This window comes from Gobio gobio (assembly GCF_949357685.1).
Source record: "Gobio gobio genome assembly, chromosome: 16".
Taxonomy (NCBI): domain Eukaryota; kingdom Metazoa; phylum Chordata; class Actinopteri; order Cypriniformes; family Gobionidae; genus Gobio; species Gobio gobio.
The window spans coordinates 24904064-24925480 of NC_137109.1; the positions used below are offsets into that span (position 1 = coordinate 24904064).

The 21417-nt window shown below is 37.6% G+C and overlaps 1 protein-coding gene across 1 annotated transcript; it reads left to right on the forward strand.

Annotated features, from left to right (window-relative positions):
* Positions 1-354: 354 nt before the first annotated feature.
* On the forward strand, positions 355-16836 carry ccdc69 (coiled-coil domain containing 69). The gene is made up of 9 exons (XM_079838531.1): positions 355-836; positions 4023-4086; positions 4383-4558; positions 7137-7224; positions 7350-7423; positions 7567-7668; positions 7752-7871; positions 8250-8347; positions 15647-16836. The coding sequence occupies exons 1-9, from the start codon at positions 789-791 to the stop codon at positions 15819-15821; spliced, it is 945 nt and encodes a 314-aa protein (XP_079694657.1). The 5' UTR covers positions 355-788; the 3' UTR covers positions 15822-16836.
* The last annotated feature ends 4581 nt before the right edge of the window (positions 16837-21417 follow it).

Consider the following 21417-nt stretch of genomic DNA (forward strand, 5'->3'; position numbering starts at 1 on the left):
CCTCGACAGCCTCTGTAGTCCCATTTAGCCACTTATTAGAAACCGTCTTTTTCAAAACACGTTAGAGCATCAAAAAATCACGAGTGGGGTAAAACTGATTATGTCGTAAAGTGTGAAAGTGTTTTGAGCTTGTGTTCACCACAGACCTTAATTCAGCCATTTAACCAAAATCCCATTCAAAAAACCCATTGACTTCAGGATACAACCGGAAGTGCTAAAATGCTGGCTCGCGTTCACGTTTTGGCCTACAAAGTGATGTCATACCTGCACGCGGTTGGATGGCTGTGATTTGTTATTGCTGTGATGATCTCATGTGGCAGGTTGTCATGCCCTTGCGCCAGTAAACACGTCATCAGAGAAGAGATGTCACTGCAAGAGGAAGGGGAAGTCTACATGAATTTTGTACTGATAAATCATTTATAATCAATACTGCCATATTCTACACAAAAAATAGTGACTTTATGAAAGGCCTATTCTTTTTTTCTTTGTCTTATTTTTTTTCAAAGCCATGCACTTTGGGTAGATTCGAGGAAGCTGCGGTGTATGCTACATCAGTTTACGCAGCTGTGCACGGATTCACCGATTTCCAGCTTGTCTCGGCGTAAATTGTTCATGTAAATGTAGCCTGCGTTTTTGGAACGCAGCCCTGACCCTGCAGTTCCCGCCCCTCTGCCCCAGTCTCAGCCTATTCGAGCGGATCAATGAGAGAGCTCATATTTGAACTGCTGCACACAGGCAAAAAGTTACTATCGAAGACGGGGTAGAAAATAGAGGCGAGGCTGCGGAGTATGGGTTGTCACAACAGCAAAATTTGTGGCCAGGTCCCCCGGAAAAAGGTAGGTCGGTTTAAAACCTTTTTAGTATGTTCATAAATGATGCAAAGCCGGTACATTGAGACCCACGGCAACGTTGAGGCGTTAGAGATGTTGCAAATACACCACGTGTAAATGTATCTGTGTTATGGGAGCGAGTCTTGTTTTGTTCTCTCAAATCACTTGTTACTTCCTCTCTAATGCGTTAGTCGATGCGAAAGCTCTCATGTTAGTTTGTCGACTTGTGAAAGTTTTAATTAGACACAGATGACGGGTTCAGCAGATGAGATCTGTTGTTTAAAGTGTGCTGCTGACATCCGTTATAAAAAATTTAAGGTGTGTTATCCTACATTTAAGTGTGATCACTTTGCTCAGTTTTAAATTGTTCCGCTTTTCGGCCAATGACAAGTCAGGATGTGCAAAGTGATAAAAAGATGAAATCTTTTAAACATTTGCCAGGTTTTTATGCATAGCCTACTTTTTATTTTAACCGTTATCTTCAAATATGATTTAATGGGTTTGAATATACTATGGTACACCGTTTAGTCGATATTTTATAAACGGTTTTTATATTTTCAAGAGAAATTTTTTAAATATATAACTCTTATTATTCCAAGCTATTTTGGGGATTTTTTTTTTTTTTAGAATTACAGCCTTTAAATTGGACATTTTGAAAACATGTCTGTCATAGAAAAGGCATATACACAGCCAATTATTCGAATAAATTGCATTTTTAATGTATTTTTTGCATTTCATTTAATTTCAAGTATCTCTAGAACCTCATTTACACTTCAAAAATGACATTTGCAAATGCATGAGACAAATCTGTCCATTCCTTGGGCCTTTAAACATACAGGGGAAATCTGGCTTTGATAGCGACAGGGTCAAGCTTTCATTAGCCCAGATTGCTGAAGGATTTAGATTCACTGGGCTTGGATGTGACAGACAGGGTCCCGAGTTTCTCACTGCAAATTTTAATGTGACCTATAAACAGACGGAGTTCCTTTGGTCCTGTTAATCACATAGCCATGTGTCAGTATACTTGACATGGACAACTGGAGAAGTGTGAAAAGTCTCTGAAGACTAAACAGAGAAAGCCTTACACTCACTATTACAGCCTCTGTTGGAGTCGCATCAAAAGCACACAACCAACCACATGACGGTGAAGTGTAATAAAGCCAAGGGTTCATTAAAGTTCCAGAACATTTGGTTCCCTGCCACTGAGAGCCTGCAAAATGCATAATAGTGTTGTTATGGATTAAACTGAATTATGAGATGGAAGTTGTTCCTTTTCTTGCTTGTTATTTCTGAATTCTCATTTAAACGGTCTCACGTGGCAGTGAGAATCTCACTGATGATTAACCAGCATGATTTGACTATATGGAGCATTAAAAGGTGAAGTTTAGCAGAATGTTGATGCTGCTCTGTTCAATACAACGAAAGAGAAAGGTGACCAGGGACCATCAAGCCCCAAAAATGACACAAATCACAATAAAAATGGTCATACTGAAGTTATGTGACTTGCTTTGTATGAGTTAGGAGGGAAGTTGAAGTCACTGATAGTCTTTGCCGCAGCTCTCAAACCTTATTTGTGTTTGTAAAATTTGTTTTGTGTGAGAAGCTCCAGAAACGGTGTTGAGAGACACTTCTCTAACCTGAAGTATTTTGCTCTCGGTGGAGAGACGTTTTGCACTTGCTGGTGTTTTGAGGCTGTGTATGTAGGCTATATCTCGGCAGACATTTGGCATGTAAGCTTCAAAACATTAAATCACCTGTGAAGAGTGCCGGCCTTGAGCGCAATCTCCAAATATTCACACTGGAATGTAGAGCTGCATGATTCTGGATGAACAGAGGTCACGATTCTGAATCGACAACTCAACAAAAAAACACGTGCAATTTACTAGAGGTTCTGACACTGTTAATTACTGCAGTCTATTTAAAAATATTAAATTAATTAATTATTTAAAAAGTCAGTTTGAATAAATTATTCAATGACTCATAAAGACTTCCTGAAGGGATGAATCAGCTTTTTTTAAACGAATCTCTTGAATGAATGATTCAGTGTCAATGACATAAATTTAAGTCATTTGTTACACCTGCTTAGCCTGATCTTACCAGACTCTCGTACATTTCGTTTGTCCAACGAGTCTGGCCACTCTCCATTGACAAGCGTTAACTTCCTTGAAGGCGGGTACTCTGTTGAAGTTTAAAACTATTGGATCTGCCCAGAGCCACTCTAGATGCCATAACCAATCGTTTGGTCATGACGTATGTCATCTCAAACAAGCGCACGACATCGACGTCATCATTCTCAGCCACTCCCTCTGTTCGCTGATCGGACCGGTTAAAATTTGACAGGAGAAAACCAGAGAATATACCGCAATCCCAGATGGAGTACGGAAGGAAAGTGAAAATTGAGCGGAAGTATATAGGAGGGCGGAGCCAGGCTAACACCTACTGGCATAATGATGTAATTAAGAAATTATTCAGCAAAGATGCATTCAATTGATCAAAAGTTACAGTAAAGACATTTTATAAGGTTAAAGTTTTCTATTTGGAATAAATGCTGTTTATCACGATTTACACATATTAAGCAACTGGTTTCATAATTTATAATAATAAGAAATGTTTCTTGAGCAGCAACACTGACACTGAAGAAGACTGGAGTAATGATGCTGAAAATTCAGCTTTGCATCACATAAATAAAAATATATTCAAATAGAAAACTTGCTACTGTTTTTACTTTATTTTTGATCAAATAAAGCGTAAGACTGTAAAACAGCTACTTTTGAACCGTAGTGAATGTGTGGGATTTGAATAGGCCTTAATTTTTTATCTGTTTTTGTTCTTATTCATATTATCAATATAGAATAAGCAGTTGCCTTGTATAAATTTGATCAAATGTTTATTATTTAGCAATTAAAAGTAAGATTTCACTTGTCCTGCCTATTGAATCACATGGCAAGGTTTCAAAGTGCGCTGTACTACTGCAAGTGATTTGTCGATGATGTCATGGTTGTGCAATCTTGAGTGCATATCTCACCGGTAATGTAAGACTGCTTTGGAATGCAACAAATATCAATTTATAAGACACTTGCGAAATGTTAGAGTTGCAAATGTAGATCCAGCTTGTCAGCTAGTTTTTGAATGATTAATGCTGCCTTTAGCTTCAATGCAATATATCAGGCTTTTTATTTTCTCTTCATTTAGAAAAAAAATAAAGCACAAGATGGTGAGAAGCACACAAAGGACATCAAACTTCAAGATGCAGGTGGTAAGTGCTTTCTCCAATTCATGTCATGTGTGCAGTATGCATGTGCTATGGTTATTATTTATTAATGTGTGCTTTTCATGCTTATGATTCCGTGCCTTTTGAATGTCCCACGATCCCATTGTGAAGCGTGTTGTTCTTGGCAGAGCGCAGGCTTTGGTAGTGCTGATGTTAGTTTGCAGGGACCTGTTAATATTCTTGTGTTGCTGGCCGTGGGCGATCCTGGCTTGAGCTCATGGAGATATTGTTTCAGATGTACCGTTGAGCAAACAATGTAATGTTCAATTGTTCTCCCCTAGTTACACACTCTTCTGAGGAGCAACGCTCTGGTTCGGAGAATCAGTTGGAGACCTATGGGTGGCAGCTAAAGATACTACATGCAGTTTTGACCGCTTCAGGAGACCAGGAGAGAGAGCAGCTCCTCAAGGACCATCCCGGAGACATTTGCACTTTAGTCCACAGCATTACAGAAAAGGTAGGGTATAAAAGTTCTTCCCATTGAAAGCCTTTTCTTTTTGTCTTGTGAATGGAACTCGTAGCAAGTACATGTAGCTTCATGTAGCCATTCAAGAAAGACTAGTATTCCGATCCCAGATTATGTCAGCAGCTTATACATTATAGAGCTGTCAGCTGCAATAAACAAGACATGCTTTTCCATTACAGCATAATTGAGATCATGTCCGTTTCTGCGCACTGTTGTTCTGATTGTCTGTACAGGGTTTGGGAATGTGTGCTGTGGTACATCTGTCCTTGTGCTAACCTCTGACCAACAAAGCTAAACCTGTTTGCAGGGAGGGATGGTATTCATTGTCCTGTAAAGAGGACTGGCTTGTGTGTTTAAACACTTAACAAGAGAGAACCAAAGATTACATGTTTTTTTACCTTTTCACCAAGAGTTTATTTGTGGAATTGTAGACTTATTTCTTATTATATCTCTATCTATCACTGTTAAACATGTATACAGACACGCATATTTACTTAGCTGTTTAAATGGGGACATTCTATAGATTTGTATTGTTTTAATAAACAGCTGTTTACTATAATCGAACCCATACCCTAACAGAAAACACTCTGTATTTTTACATTTTAAAATGCCCCTATTATGCTATTTTAAAGGTCTTTTCAATAGGTTTTTATATGCATCTAATGTAAGAACAAAACAAACAAAAAACTGGTGATTTTAAAGGATTCAGTTTCTCTAAACCCCTCCTTTCCAAGAACCGACTCTGCTCTGATTGGTCAGACGGCCCAGTCTGTTGTGATTGGTCTCTGTGATCGTGTTTGGAAACCAAACGTATCTGAAATTCAGCTCCGGAGGCTTCCTTTTGATACAAAAACAATGATGACGTCGGTTTTACTGTATCGATTCGAGCCTGAGTCCGCATCCTTTTGCTGTGCATGCAAAGTTGATTTGCTTTTGCAACGCAGAAAACGACGTCTTCTCAACATGTCGACAATGTGTGAACCAAACTCCTCCAGGCCTCAGCTACAACTACAGTGTTTGAGGGCGGGTCAAAGTAGACGTTGTTCTTGGACAGCCGATGATTCGTTCTTCTGGGAGACAATAACTCCATTTATCTGCACTTTGATCTTTGAAACTTTACAGACCTTTTACATTCACAAACCTCTATATTACACACTAAATTTTTTTTTGGGGTTTAACTAGCTACAGTATGCCAAAATTTTATTTATTAATGTGAATATGTATAGGCTATACAATACATCTTTTTTTAATTATTATTATTATACAATGTGAAATAATTATAACTGTATAGCTCTGCTAACTCTGGCTTCTCTAAACATACTTCATAAGGTACATCCTGGGATGCTTTTTTTTTTTAAACCGAAAGAGTTCACATGTATGCTTGTTCGCTACTTTTCCTTCACTATCCGTTCCAGCTCAGTTTAGTTTTGTAAATGTGTTACCGAGGCATTTTTAAAAGTAAAGTAAAGGTAATTAATCAATATTATTACATTTTTAATTATATTATTAGATGGAGATCATGTCTCAAATACTTTTATACAGAAATTAAATAATGGTAATTTTTAAAAAGACTTCTCCTGGGAACATTTTTAAGTTTCTATCAAATTTCAAAATTAAATGGCTTGCTATTCTTTTTATGTTGTTGTAAGAAAATGTTGTCATTGTATATATTTCTTTATTTATTGGAGTTTTCAGTAGGATTATTTTAACCCTTGTGCATCCTTATGGACATTTTTTTGTCGTCTTCAGTTTGTTTTTATTTTTATTTTTTGTTAATGCCATTGCCAACTGCATACATTTTGGCACAGGTGTGTATTTTTATTGGAATTTTACTATTTCCTCCCCATTTCCTTTTTAAATCTATTTAGCACTAGGTGCACAAAATAGTTCCCCTCAGGACCTTTAGGACAAAAATACACACTTTATTCCTGTTTTCTGCTTCTGCATATTATAGAGCCATTTGGATAAATTATGCAGCTATAACTGTGTGGGTGTGTTGGTACGGATGTCAGAGTGTGGTTTGTATGTGTATAGTAAAAAAAATGGTGTGTGTGCTTGTAATATTTGAGAGAGAGAAACTCGACTGCACAAATCCAACCGCTGTGTGCACCAGTGAAACTTTGCTGGCATTCAATTGGGAAAATTTGGCACTGCACCCAAACAAAATCGTACTGAAAGCTATTTTTTTGAGATATCAACCACAAATTTGGAACACAACTTGTTTTAGATTTGGTTTAGATGGCTTTGATTTTCTAGCAGTTCTAGAGTTCAACATGTTTCATAAAATATATATTTTATATATAATATTCATACTTTTCATAAACCTCTAACTTTTTTACTCCAACCATAATCTGCCAAGAGTCTTCTTTCAAATTAGACCAAACTTAAGTCTTTGCTCTCAAGATTATTTTTTATTGACGGTTTTCTGACATGGACATTTTTGTCCTCTATGGACCTAACTTTGCACAAGGGAGGGTTAATATCTGCTACTCTGAATTCGCCATAAAATTGCTGCTTTATATGGCATTAATTGATTAATAAGTAAATGTATCATGTCTTGTGTTAACAGGTGAAGACTGAGATAACCGCTGATCTAAATGATCTCCATGAAAAGCAGACGAGGAGCACCTTAGAACGGCATGAGAGCGCAACTGAAGGTCAGAGCTAGCAGCACATATATTACTAACAACAGATGTCATGTACTGACTCACATGCACTTCTACCTAGAGCATAAATATAAACCAAATGTGTAAATAACAATATTCAATCATTTACATTGCAGAGCTCCAGCGATTACACAATGAAGAGAAGAATGTTTTAAATGAGTCTCATGCAGCAGCTGAGAACGCTTTAAAGGTAAAGCATGTCTATTTGTAACATCACTTCTCCGATTTGCCTTAATTCATTTGATTGAGAATTGATCTAATATACTTCCCACGTCAAGCCAGTCATCCCAGACTTGACTTCAAAGTGATAGTCTGAACTTTCTATGAACTCAGGATCAGATTGAAGAGCTGACGTCGGAGCTGAAGCTGTTCAACGAGTTAAAGCGGAGAGCGGAGGAGTCCACACTCAAGAGAGACCTTCAGAGAAATATTGAGGTTTGTTATGAGAATGGAGATCTATTGTCAAAGCATGCTTCAGATAGCTGTAGTATTCAGCCGCATCTGTATTTTCGTCCCAGACTCATGGCAGCCCTGGTGAATTCTGGGAGCAGGAGCAGGAGAGCCTGTTATTTGTCATTGAAATGAAGAGTGAGCGCTTACAGGACCATGGGAACAAGCTGCTGCAGATGGAAACACTGGTAACTTTTATTGATATCTAATTTGCGGGCAAGGCTGTAACCATCATGTAGAAGGATTGATATGGATTAGCAGATTCTTAAATGCTTTACATATTGTCCCCATCTAAAAAAAATTGGTTCCAGCCACCTTGTTAAACATTTCATCTGTTTTATACGCTCACTCTCCGAGTGAGAGAAATTATGTACAAAAAGGAGAGCAGGTGCACTTAATTTGTGTATTCATGTTGTTTATTTGAATGTGGCAAATTGACCTATTTGTTTGCAGAAATGCATAAGTTACCAACTGAGGCAAAAAACCTTGATACACTTTTGTTTGACACATTTTTAAGAGGCTGTTTTACTAACTTTCTGCTGCTTTTTTTTTGTACTGATTGTTAGGTGGAGAAGAATCTCTCATTAGAGGATCAGCTCCTACATGCTCTCCAGCAGAACGAGGACTACAGGGTCCGGATAGACAACTACCAGAGCCTCATACAGTATGTTTACTTTAGGTTCATTAGATAACATTAAATACTACATTAGTTAAATACATCTACATTAGTTAAAGGGTTACTTCAGCGATTAGCATTAAGCTTTGTATACAGGGAGTGCAGAATTATTAGGCACGTTGATTTTCTGATCATATTTTTTTTCCAGGCACATTTGACCAATTCCAAACCACAGTAATCCTAATAACTACTATTGATTTAGTATTTAATAATGTATAAGTGATATATAATTGTTCATGAAGGCTGGAAATGAAAATCACCTTATATTCAGGTGTGCAGAATTATTAGGCATGTTTTCTTTTACAGATAAATTGAGCCAAAAAAGAGATTTAACTCAGACTGAAAAGTCAAAAAGTATTAAATGCCCATGAGAAGGATGCAATACTAATGCAATACTAGACATTGCAGTTAAGGCATGACCATTGGACAGTGAAATGCTCGTTGGGTCAGACAAAAACATGTGGCGGAGAAAAGACACCTGTTAACCGCAAAAGAATGAAGAATTAAGGTGAAGAATTAAGGGTGAAACCATCAGGAACCCTTTAGTCTCCAGCGCCACCATTTTCCAGAGCTGCAACCTACCTGGAGTCTCCAGAAGTGCAAGGTGTCAGGATCTCAGAGACTTCAGTTAGGTAAAGAATCCTAAAAAATGACCCCCACTAGATAAGAATCACAAGCTGAAGTGTTGTAAAATACATGAAGGTTTTTTTATAGGCTTTATGGACAGATAGGTTGAGAGTGACTCTTGAAGGACCAGCACCACATCCTCTAGAACCACTGTTTGAAGAATTCATCTTCCAGAATCTGGCAGTACGTTCTGGGAGTTCATTTTTAGTCCATCTCTGCAAAACGGACTTCAGGATGGACTAAAATGAACTCCCAGCCTTCATGAACAATTATATATCACTTATACATTATTAAATACTAAATCAATAGTAGTTATTAGGATTACTGTGGTTTGGAATTGGTCAAATGTGCCTGGAAAAAAAATATGATCAGAAAATCAACGTGCCTAATAATTCTGCACTCCCTGTATATGTGTGTATGTATGTGTATGTATATGTGTGTGTGTGTATATATATATATATATATATATATATATATATATATATTATACATTTAATTTATTTCTACATTTATTTGTGCGTAGAGTAATGAGGAGGGCGTGGTTTACCTCAGACATAGCAATCGAGCTCCGAGTAGGCGAGGACGAAGCGTTGAGGCCACAGTGACACCCTGTGGTCGAAATACAATAAGTATAGCCTACTGACGTTTATTAACGATATTAATATACTTTTTTTTTTTCGATGATTATAAAAAGATATGAGGTAAAACTATTATAAACTAGCCGTGTTCCGTCAAGTGTAACTTCCTTCACTTCACAGCAGCGCACTGTCATTTCTCCCTAAACCTAAACTTAACTTCAGAATCAGTGATTGTTGTAAAAGGCAGTGTCTACTGTTGCTAAAATGAAATGCAAAGTGTTTGGGGATTTAAAAAAGAGCTAATAAATGCACAATAATCCATGGAAGAGACACTGTTTCCAACTTCAAGGCGGCTTGTGTGTGTGTGAAACGGACCAACTTGCACATTATACGTTAGGCTTTGTGTGCGCGTCTAAACCATCAAATACACAACAAATAGACTATGTCAAAACGACCGGATAGGAGAGTAATTCCTTAAACACAGTTTGTCTTAAATGGGCGTAAATAGTTTGGAGATATGGGAGAATATGATATAAGATCTGCATTCGGTTATAAAGGGGCAGCGTCTAATAAACCTGCTGGCGATTGAGCCATTAATGTGAATCAAACAAAAGGCAAAGAGAAAATATGCACAGCTCTTGAATGAATAACGTTAATCTATCAATTATACAATGAAAACTATGGAGCGTTATTTTATATTTCATTACTTTATTAGATTTCTTTGTAGGCCGTATTACTTAATGTTAGTAGAGCTTCCTGAAATTAAAGCACTGTTGATTTTGTTAATTTGTGTCTTTGTTTTATTGTGTATTTATTTAACATTTGTTTGCACTGTTTCTTTGTTCTTATATTGTATCTTATGCATATAAAACACAAAAAATGCCTGTAACTGTCCCAGTAACTGAGCAGATTGTGAAATACTCAGACCGGCCCGTCTGGCACCGTGGCACAACCCTGCCACACTCAAAATTGCTTAAATCACCTTTCTTTCCCATTCTGACATTCAGTTTGGAGTTCAGGAGATTGTCTTGACCAGGACCACACCCCTAAATTCATTGAAGCAACTGCCATGTGATTGGTTGATTAGATAATTGCATTAATGATAAATTGAACAGGTGTTCCTAATAATCCTTTAGGTGAGTGTGTGTGTATATATACATATATTTTTATATATATATATATTTATATTTACAAATGTCATGTTTTTAAAAAAATGTATTCGTTAGACATTTTAAATAAACATTAGGCTATCAATCATTAACATTAAAATTAATATTCTGAAACAATTGCCTACATAAGCTACACATTTTTTTTTTCTGTTTTACTTTTATTAGACTCCAAGTTGAAATAAAAGAAAAGAGCTGCGCATGATAGAAGACCGAACGCGGGTCAAAAAAATAAAAAATAATAATAATATATATATATATATATATATATATATATATATATAATTATTTACATTAAAATTATTATGAATTTGGTGCTATTAGCCTATGTGCAGCTGAGTAAAAGACATTTGGGTTTACTGTATGCGTGTCGGATGAAGGCAGCTTTCTGCTGCATTCTTGCAAAGGGACTCTTGAGTGGATTACCATTCATTTGTTGTCCTGATTGTACGCGCAATACGCGAATACACTGCAGGCTCGCTCTCATCATCACCACAATCATCCCTTACATGTGTTTTATTGAACTAAATACATTATAATCAGCTACAACGAATGCACAGGTTACTTTTCTGAACAAGAGCGCACCCGAGTTTGTTTCTCACAATGTTCACGCGGATCGCGGCACAGTTACGCCGCATTCACACGGGGCGTCTGCGTCAACGCTTCTCGTTTACTTTGAATGGGTGACGTCATGCGTTCACAAACTGAATTGTGGGTTCCGTTGCGTCGCTTCACTCGCGTTGCAAGCGGCAAAAGTTGAAGATTTCTCAACTTTTCAAGCGCCAACGCAGGCGTCATCCAATCAGATCACCCTATGCAAATATCCTAGAGCAGACGGTAGCCAATAGCGCCTATTTGAACCACACATGATATGATATGCTGCCTGTCATTCAATGATAAACAGAGTAACGTTACACAGACGGAATACAAGCATGATACATTCCAGATTCTCCAACCGTCTCTGCCGCCTCCTTCCAGGCCTGGTCTCTCCAGTTTGTGTCATGGTATGTAAATAATGATTGGTAGTAAAGACCGGGTGATTACCCACCGGAATTATTAGTTTTTCCTCCATTTTAGATCGTTCTTCACTCTTCATTCAATCTTCATTCACCGGTGTTTTAAACGAACGCGATTGGCTAGCGTCTGCTCTAGGATATTTGCATAGGGTGATCTGATTGGATGACGCCTGCGTTGGCGCTTGAAAAGTTGAGAAATCTTCAACTTTTGCCGCTTGCAACGCGAGTGAAGCGCCGCGACGGAACCCACAATTCAGTTCGGCAACGCATGACGTCACCCATTCAAAGTAAACGAGAAGCGTTGACGCCGACGCCCCGTGTGAATGCGGCGTTAGAGTGCAACCGAATCCCGAGCACCTCATCCGGGTAGTCTCTTGTTCGTTACCCTGGTGCGCTCCCAGGTCCGCATGACAGCTTTCAGATTATACCATTTTTTTCATTAATAAGACCACACCAAGAAAACCCCATTATATATAATTCAATGATGCTGTGACTGTCCACACGTGAAGTAGGGGTGCACCGATCCGATATTAGGATCGGATATCGGCCGCGATACTGACAAAATAGCTGGATCGGGGATCGGAAAAATGAACAGATCCACAAGCCGATCCAGGTGTTTTTTTTTCCGTCGCAGCAGAACCTACGTCATTCGTCAGCTTCACGTGTGTGTCGCATGCTAGAAGCAACATGGAGCGAGCCAGAGAGTCGGTGTGGAGGAGATATTTCACGCTTGCCACGCCAACTAGTTCGTCGGCTGTTTGCAATGTCTGCAAAGTAACTTAAATGTTTCTAGGGGAGGTGGTATTACTGCAAAGTCAGGGTCTTTCCTGCATTGAACATTTTTTGATGGCCGCCAAAGCCTAATTTGACGAGTTATTGTATGTGGAACAGATGCTGCACTTGTGCCTGAGTGACAGAGAGACCGACCAGAGAGCTCCTCCCCCGCGCGCGCTCTCTGGGTCTTCAAAATAATCAGCGTTAGCTCTCTCATATTTCACATATTAATCCAATTCCAAATCTAAAGGTCGGAAGACCGAAACCATGTTGCACGTGACACATTCGGACAATTGTGTCTTTGAATTACCGCTGGGTGTGCATTGCGCTCAAAAAATGTTGACTCTTCTCTGACCAGCTGACATAAAGCATACTTTCAATAAACGGGAGACAAATCATATTCAGTTGTGAAGTGTTTTCTGTGTGTTGACATCTTTCGCGATGTTCTAACAGACGGGATTCGCACACAACGCGTCTGCTAATGTCCGATTCGCGACCTAATGACTCCTTTGAACCGAGTCATTTTAACGACTGGTTAGATTAGAACAACTGATCTGTCCAACACTGAACTCATGAATCAGTTTATTAATTTACTCAGAACGCATCTGAAATGAGAACACAAGTGTGCTTACCCAATTAAGCAAGAGTGGGTAGTAAGAATTATTTTTAATTATCAACAGTATTTCAGCTTATTTCTGTTGACAATGTGTAGTAAAATAAATAGGCCTAGCCTACAATCATTTAGACAGGAGTGAGGTGAAACCAGAACAAAGTTGTTATTAGCTAGCTGATCATTTTTATTAAATTGCATATGGCAGAAAATTAAGACTTTGTTAATTTGTAATGCTACTTTTGAATATTGATATGATTATATACCAAAACAATTATCTGTAGTGTAAAAATTTTTTGGTAACTGTCAGATTACTATTGTATGCTTGACCAATACACTGTTTTTTGTTTCCACTGCTACATTTTATTTATTTAAAGAAGTTTGATTACATTCTATTTTAGATTTGAATGCACAATTGTTTTTTAAATAAATAAGAATTCAACACTTTACATACATCTGTTATTTTGTCTTAGTTATTTTTAGTTAGTAAAGTCTGGTGCCTTAGTCTCTTCAAGGAAGGTATAAGGTGGAAGATATACAGTTTATTATTAATTCAACAATAGTATCGGATCGGTATCGGGTATCGACAGATACACAAAGCCCAGGCATCGGTATCGGTATCGGGACTGAAAAAGTCGGATCGGTGCACCCCTAACGTGAAGTGACGCGACACAACAAAATGTTCTACTGTAACCGACGCCTCGTTCTATTTTGGATCTTTGAAATATGCGTTGTATTTTAAGTGTTTGTCACATGTTGTGCATGTACAAATAGGAAATATAAATGTGAAGTGAATTTGTGGTCTCGTTACAAATACATTACGTCGATGTCACCGTAGCCAAGGCTAGGCCTATATGTGCGCAGCTTCCTTTCCGTGTTCTGACTGGTAATGGAAAATAGAAGCGCTTCCATTTCAGAGTCCCTGTTATCAGATCTGTTGAAGATGTTGCTGTTCATGTTTGTTAGCCCAGGACATTTTACAAAAAACTAGACCAGACGATGTTCTACGGCAATGTCTTACTCACGCAGTAAGATTTAAGATTTTGGCCATATACCTATCCAAGTCACAGACAGTATCAACGTCAGTAGGCTATTCTTATTGTGTTTCGACCACAGGGTGTCACTGTGGCCTCAACGCTTCGCCTTCGCCTACTCTGAGCTCGATTGCTATGTCTGAGGTAAACCACGCCCTCCACATTACCCTACGCACAAATAAATGTAGAAATAAATAAATGTGGAAATAAAAATGAATAAATGCATAAATAAATAAAAGAATAAGTAAATAAATGCATACTTTTTTTTTTTTTTTTACATTTTTTGTTTATTTATTTATGTTTTTATTTATTTTTTTAATATTGGCAGCTTTGGAATTCCATATTAGGGGTGGGATCTCACTCACAGAATGTAAATGCGCACGGAAATGATGTTCCGTTCTTCGTACGTCTCTAACTCAGTTAGCTGGATTTGATTGTTGACGATTTTGCATGATCTTGGATTGTTTGGTTCTTCGAAGCTCATCCAGGGGCCTATACCATGAAGCCGGTTTAGCTGGCTAACCAGATATGTTTAAGCTTTGTTTGTGCCAATCCTGGGTTTTAGGTACCACTTAAAGTGGTTTGGCTTTTAGCAGGAATTATGTTCATAGTAACTCGTGCTCCACGCCTAACCTGCTCCAGGGCATGTTTTGTTCTGGATAAGAGAAACTGAAAATTGGACCAATCAGCTGTGAGCAAAGTGACACACCTCAGATGCAATAAAGTCACTCCCCCTGTTTCTACTCCAAATTAAAGGTCACTACATACCAAATGTTTTTTAAAGACTAACACGTCTGGCTTTTAACAATGCTTATTTATAATAATAATTTTGAATGGTTGTGTACAATACTATAGACACAGCCACTTAATTGAGGGATTTATTTGTGATGGAATAATTACTTCATCATTTTATTGGAGGTTTACACACATGCTGTACAGTTAATCTGAGCCGTGCATTAATTTGAGTGATGACGGATCTTATGGGAGTGGCTTGATGCAGCGCAAGAGATGCAGAGAACTTGATCTTGACCCTTAAGAAACTTTAATTAATGCTGTCACGTAACAAATCTGCTTCAAAATAAATGAAATGAATTGCTAATTTTTTGTCAACTTTTTTTGCCAGGTGGCTTTTTTTAATTATCTGATGTCATTACGTTGCCAGCCAATCGCTGCATTGCTGATCGTGTTTCGAGTATCGATACATCTGCCCTCTTCAGTAATCTCATAACTTATTTCAGATATTTTAATCCAATCCGCAATTTCGTTTGAGGAACCAAATTAGCCAGAGATCAGTTATCCCGATTAAAAGATCTGGGATCTGTCAAATCATCTCGGATGTATTAAGCGAGGTACGAAGAACTGACCCCTGGTATAGTTTTATTCCCACACTGGATTGAATGTTTGTCTGCTCAAATGTTTGTATGTGGCGCCCTCTGGCGTTTGAGATGCCTTTATTAACATTTCCATGTTGTCCTCTTTCAGACAACTGTCCAAGGAGCAGAACGAGCTGCAGGAGGCGCTAGAGAAACGGTCTCTGCAGAACCAGAAGCTGAGCCAGGAGAAAGAAGAGCTGCTCTTTAAACTCCTACACCGCAGAGACTCGTGCTCCTCCTTCCACCTCCCTTCAGTCATACCCACAGAGGTGTCGCCCAGCTGACTGCAACATTAACCCTCATCACTGTATCCTCCCCCTGCCTGGCCCCGGTGCCTTAGCGTTTTTGTTTTGTTTTTAAATGCCAGTTTATTATGGAGTGCTGTAAACATGCAGTGCTGACATGAACTTACTCGCTGCATTTATCCTTTTAATTGGCAAAACAAATATTTTTGTACATTTTTACATTTTATTTGAAGATGCGTTGCTTATCAGGATTTTGTTTTGTTGCATTTATTATTTGAAATGGCTGGGGATATATGCCGTAGTACCCAGTCAGTGTAGTAGTTTTTTTTGCCTATTTTTTTATATTATATTTTATTTCCAGGAAACAGCAGTCAAGCAGGTATTGTTAGCAAAAAAAAACTGTTATGTTCTTGCCTTAAGAGACATTATTGGAGCCCAAGCACTTGTACATGTAGCATTAATATTTGGGATCTTTTCAGATGCACTTGCACTTTTATCTCAGTGTTTTTATTCGTTAGAGAGATAATGGGCTTTTGGTGTTTACCCATATGCTTTTTCCTACACTTTGCACACCTTGCCATGGTACTCTTGTTTTAAGTCCTTCTGCTTTTCAGCAGTAGGTAAAGTACTGGTGTACTATTGGGTAAAATCCAGTCGTTTTAGCTCGGGCAAACACAATGTTGCCTCATACAACCACTACATGTATTTCAAGAAGAGAGAGATAGCCGTTTTCGGCTGGCAAATACAACTTTAAAGAATAATCTGTAACATTCTGAACAGTTCCACAGTGAGCTTCTTGAAATTATTTCATGCTTTAAAAGCATTACTTCTGATGGCCTTCTAGTTGCAGTGATTGATTTGCCATTTTAAAAGCATATGTGGTAAATGGGTTGCCTTTGTGCCCATATCTCCCCACTTTTTTTTTTAAACTATTGTGATTTTTATTCTAAATGTTTTGTCATATATACTGTATGTTTACTTCCAAATCAGTGCCTTTGGTGTAAGATGTTTCCTGGAAAAATCAAGCAATAAAAGCTGCATCAGAGGAATTGTATTTGAAGTTCTGCACATTTCTTCTAGAACAAAATATTTAAACGACAACAAATTATTCCGTTGGGGAATGTTTGTTTAGAAAGGCGGTTGTGGAAAGATGGCATGTTTTTCCATTGAAAATATGAATATCGCGAATGAGCAACTGAATATCAGGTTTGGTCCCATTATTCTCTCCACATTAATAAAATGAATGAAATTCAAACATCCCAACTGCATAATCAAAGGCTTAGATGTTAATACACAGACTTTGTCCCTAGAGGGCGCAATGGCTCAAGATAAAAACAGGCGTGATTGTTTTGTATTGTTGTTCAGACAAGTTTGTCTGGGTGTTTCACCGTGTCCTGTCGATTTATGTTTTGGCAGGATGGTTAAATATTGGTACATGCATGTCATTCTCTAAAATTACTGTTACGTCATGAGACTGTGCCTCATTCACGCATTATGATATTAGAATAGACTGGTAGGTGTACAGACAAGCCTTTTTTAATCCAAATAGCTGAAATAATACATTAAAACATTAAGATTTCCTTTAGTTTTCTGGCCCGCTACTGACTTTTCCCCTCATGCATAAGGTCACTCACCTAACAACTTTCACTGTTGCGTGTAATGAGACACTGATTGGAGGGTGTCTCTCATGACAAATAAGAGCATAAAGCCCGGCTGATTGACAGACTGAGACGTTTGCCCTGTGGTGCCCCCCCCATTAAACTACACCAGCACTTAACGTGCAGAAGAGCCTGGCTCTTTTTGCTGGTTGAGCGGATGTTAGGTTCACTGGTTCTCTGACTGTTTGACATGTTTGGACAATACCTGCCTAGCCACTAAGATAAGCACAGGTCAGCCCCCTGTAGTGATGTCAGGAGGTTCCCAGAGCATTTAACAGCCACCTGGGCGGATCTCAAGTGTTTTCATTCCAGCCCAAGTGAACACTAGCAGATCTCAAGACAACATAAATAAAACCACTTCATTCGATTATTATTTAGAAAAAAGCAACACTAATAAACATTTTCATACGTTCACAATAAGGCATACTTGGGTATTCATTTTAATAAGTTTGTGAATGTAATAATACTATAATTAAAAAATGTAACCCCTTGCATTTCTGTTTATTTTTTAAATATACACTGAATATGCACACAAGTCAAGTCATCCTTATTTCTGTAGGATTATACAATACAGATTTTTTCAAAGCAGCTTGACAATAAATTCAAATTCTGCTGTAAAGAAGCTCTAACAAACCAATTGTGAGTTCAATAACTGTAAAGTTGATCAATTGTGCATACATGCTGTAAATACAGTGTATTTGTGCACTATACACGATAGTGTATTGTTTGAACAAGTACTGTAAAACTTCAGTTTTGTGCCATGTTGATCCTGAAAAATCAAACATGGCGCTTCCCTGACAAAGATCTAATCATACAAAAAGCAAAACGCTTTTTTGCTATTTAAAAGCATTTAGTTAAAACATTCTTGATATGTGTGTTTCTCATTTATTACAGCCTTAAAAGCTGCCTTTTTTTTAGCTATTTGTCATAATAAAAATACAATTTACAGTGATATTGTAGTCGTGCACCTTTTTAAAGGATATACACTATAAAAAATGTGTGTTGTCACAACTTTTAATATTTTGTCAAATCAACTTAAATCATTCATGTGGTTCAGATAACATAATATTTTGAGTTTCTTTTTATCAAATCCGGTCCTGGATGGCCACTGCCCTGCAGAGTTTTGTTACAACCCTAATCAAACACACCTGAACAAGCTAATCAAGGTCTTCCGAGTTACAAAAAACGATTGCAGGTAGGCGAATTCGATCATGGTTTGATCTAAACTCTGCAGCAGTGGCCCAGGACCGAGTTTGAGGAACCCTGTATTAAACCAATCTTCTTCATTGTTTTAGCTCAAATTTTTATTTTCAATGAACTCAAAATTTTAAGGCAACCGGGTAACTTACTTTTTTTAAGTTAAACCAACAATAATTTTGTAAATAAGTAAATAAATGAATGAAGGTTTTGGGCTCTTTTCAGCTGGTCAGTTTGAGAGATCAATACTTCTCATTTTAATGCACATTGCTAATAAGGTTATTTTAATGAAATAGATAGACACAAGGAAATTAGGTAACGATTTGTAGGCTATTACAAGTGCTTTTAGTATGTAGCTATAGCTTGCGTACTCAGTGAATCGATTTCCTAACAATTTAATGCTTTCTTCTTCTTTTTTTAATGTCCCAGATAGATAGCACAAGTGGCCTACCTTGCGGAGACGTCTATTTGATGTGTGTTTTTTCATCTGGAAGACATTTTGTGTATGTGCGCGCGCGTGTGTATGTGTGTGTGCTCATCTGCAAGGCGTCTGAGACGTTTTCTGTCAGATGTTAAATAGGCCTACATTTAGAAAATGTCTTTAAGATCTTTAGAATGTATATAAAACTGACTTTTTAAAGACGTTTATTGGATGTTTGTACACAGCACGCTTTCCAGACAAAGTGCTCTTTAAAACACTCTTGGAGTTTGATGTTTGTTAACCTTTCAAAAAATCTAATCTGATCTTATAGCATTATTTTATCTTGGTTGTTTGCACTATAGCTTATACATTGTTTTCATAATTATATTTAAAAACTGTTGACCTCACCAGCTTCGGTATATTTTTGAATGAGAAAATCTGTAATCCCTCGCTCCTCAGAGATGGCGAGATGGCGGCAAGGCTCGCGCGTTTACTCACCTGCATTTACGCGCTGTCCCTTTGTGACATCCTCACCAGCCACACGAATGTAATACAATAGGCCCTACCTGTCTGTGATTCCACTATCTGTTAATTGCCCAGCCGAAGCGTCCCCATATGCATTAACAGTGCCGAAAATAATGTGTTGCTATTAACTTACATCTGCTCCCATGCCCTCTGCGAAATGCGCGCACTTTCGAGTGGTTTATTTATTACAATATCCGTTTATTAAAGCAAAGATAACCTTTAAATCGTCAAGGGTTTGAGACAGACTCGAATCTTCTCAAATAAGATGATTGCTATTTGGGGCTGCTGAGTTGTTCCTTATCACTTTGACTTAGAACAAAAAAAAGGTGAAAATTGCACCCCGGGGAAAACAGCTTTGATTAAAAGGTGTGGGGCTGGTTATCACCCCACTTTTTACACACCATAATCAGCTTGATTTCCTAAACTCCTGTTTCAGTAAAGCAGCTTCATTTTTTTTTCAAACACGACATGGGCAGACTGATCGGATTATAGGCTATCAGTGGATCGTTTCACAAACAAAAGCCGATCTAACCATATTTCTAATTGTTTAAACGCACGCATGTAAAATGCATTCATAGAGTTGCGTGGGGATTCGCGTTCACATTAATTAAACAAAACAAAAAAAGTATTTTGATCCAACCACTTTACACGATGTGTGCTTTTACACGGGACAGTGATGTGATATGCAACTCATTTGTTTGTCTAGATACATTTTTCACAAATGCACAAAATATAGCCAATGCAAAAATACGTTCAATTATTTTGATGTTTGTTTTGTAATCGTTTGTGTGGAGATGAAACGGGAAAAAAAAGTCAAATTTAAGGGGAGGAAAATAAATGTTTGCATAATCACTTTGGCAAAAACTTTGTTTGTTGATGATGTTGATTTTTAACAAGCAGTTTTGTTTTAAAACTTTTGTTGTTCTTGACTCATCTGAGATTGTTAAAAAACGTTTTTGTTTCACATGTGGTCTATTTAAAGTGCATTGAAAGCATGTTTCGTTACACCGCTTAACTAGTCATTATTAAATCATTTTGTAGAATCATGTAGGCTAACAAACATGATTAGGCGGATTTTATTTCTATGAACGTGTTTTAAACTAGATTACTAAAATATTTTTTACTGTTTTTAATGATATCCTTAGTTGTCGTTGATCCATTATGTTTCACATGGCCATAATTAGTTCTTGACTGAAAAAACGTAGGCCTATAGCCTATATATATATAGGCTTGCCTATACTTGTACTGTAGCCTATATACGTGTATTTAAAGTGCATGGAAAGCATGTTAGTTCGTCTTTATGGTTACACCGCTTGACATCAGTCATTATTCGTTAAATGCAAATTTTGTATAATCTTTTTATTTTTTATTTTTTATGTATTAAACGAACACGAGCTACACAGATGTTATTTCTATGAACAGGTGTTGTAGGCCTAAACTAGATTAGGCCTACTAATTTTTTTTTTTTAACTGTCTTTAATAATATTCTTATTTGTCGTTGATATGTTTCACAGGACCATTACTCTTCATAATTCCTTCTCATTTCTATAGGCTATATGACTCTGGAGATATAAGATCTGGAGAAAAGGCATTTGTTCTCGCATATAACAACCGGAATACTGGTAGGCTATATGTTCAAGACATTAGCTACTCCCTTATAGACTTTAGAAATTGAAGGTTTGAGCGTCTCGTGATCATGCATCTAATGTAAAGGCTATTGCTCGAGTGCAAGCCCATTAGTCACCACTAGAGGGCGCTGTGCTGCAGTCATGCGTGATCCTCTCAACGCTGGCTCCATTCCTACAGTTGAAAATAAATCAGAGAAGATACAACA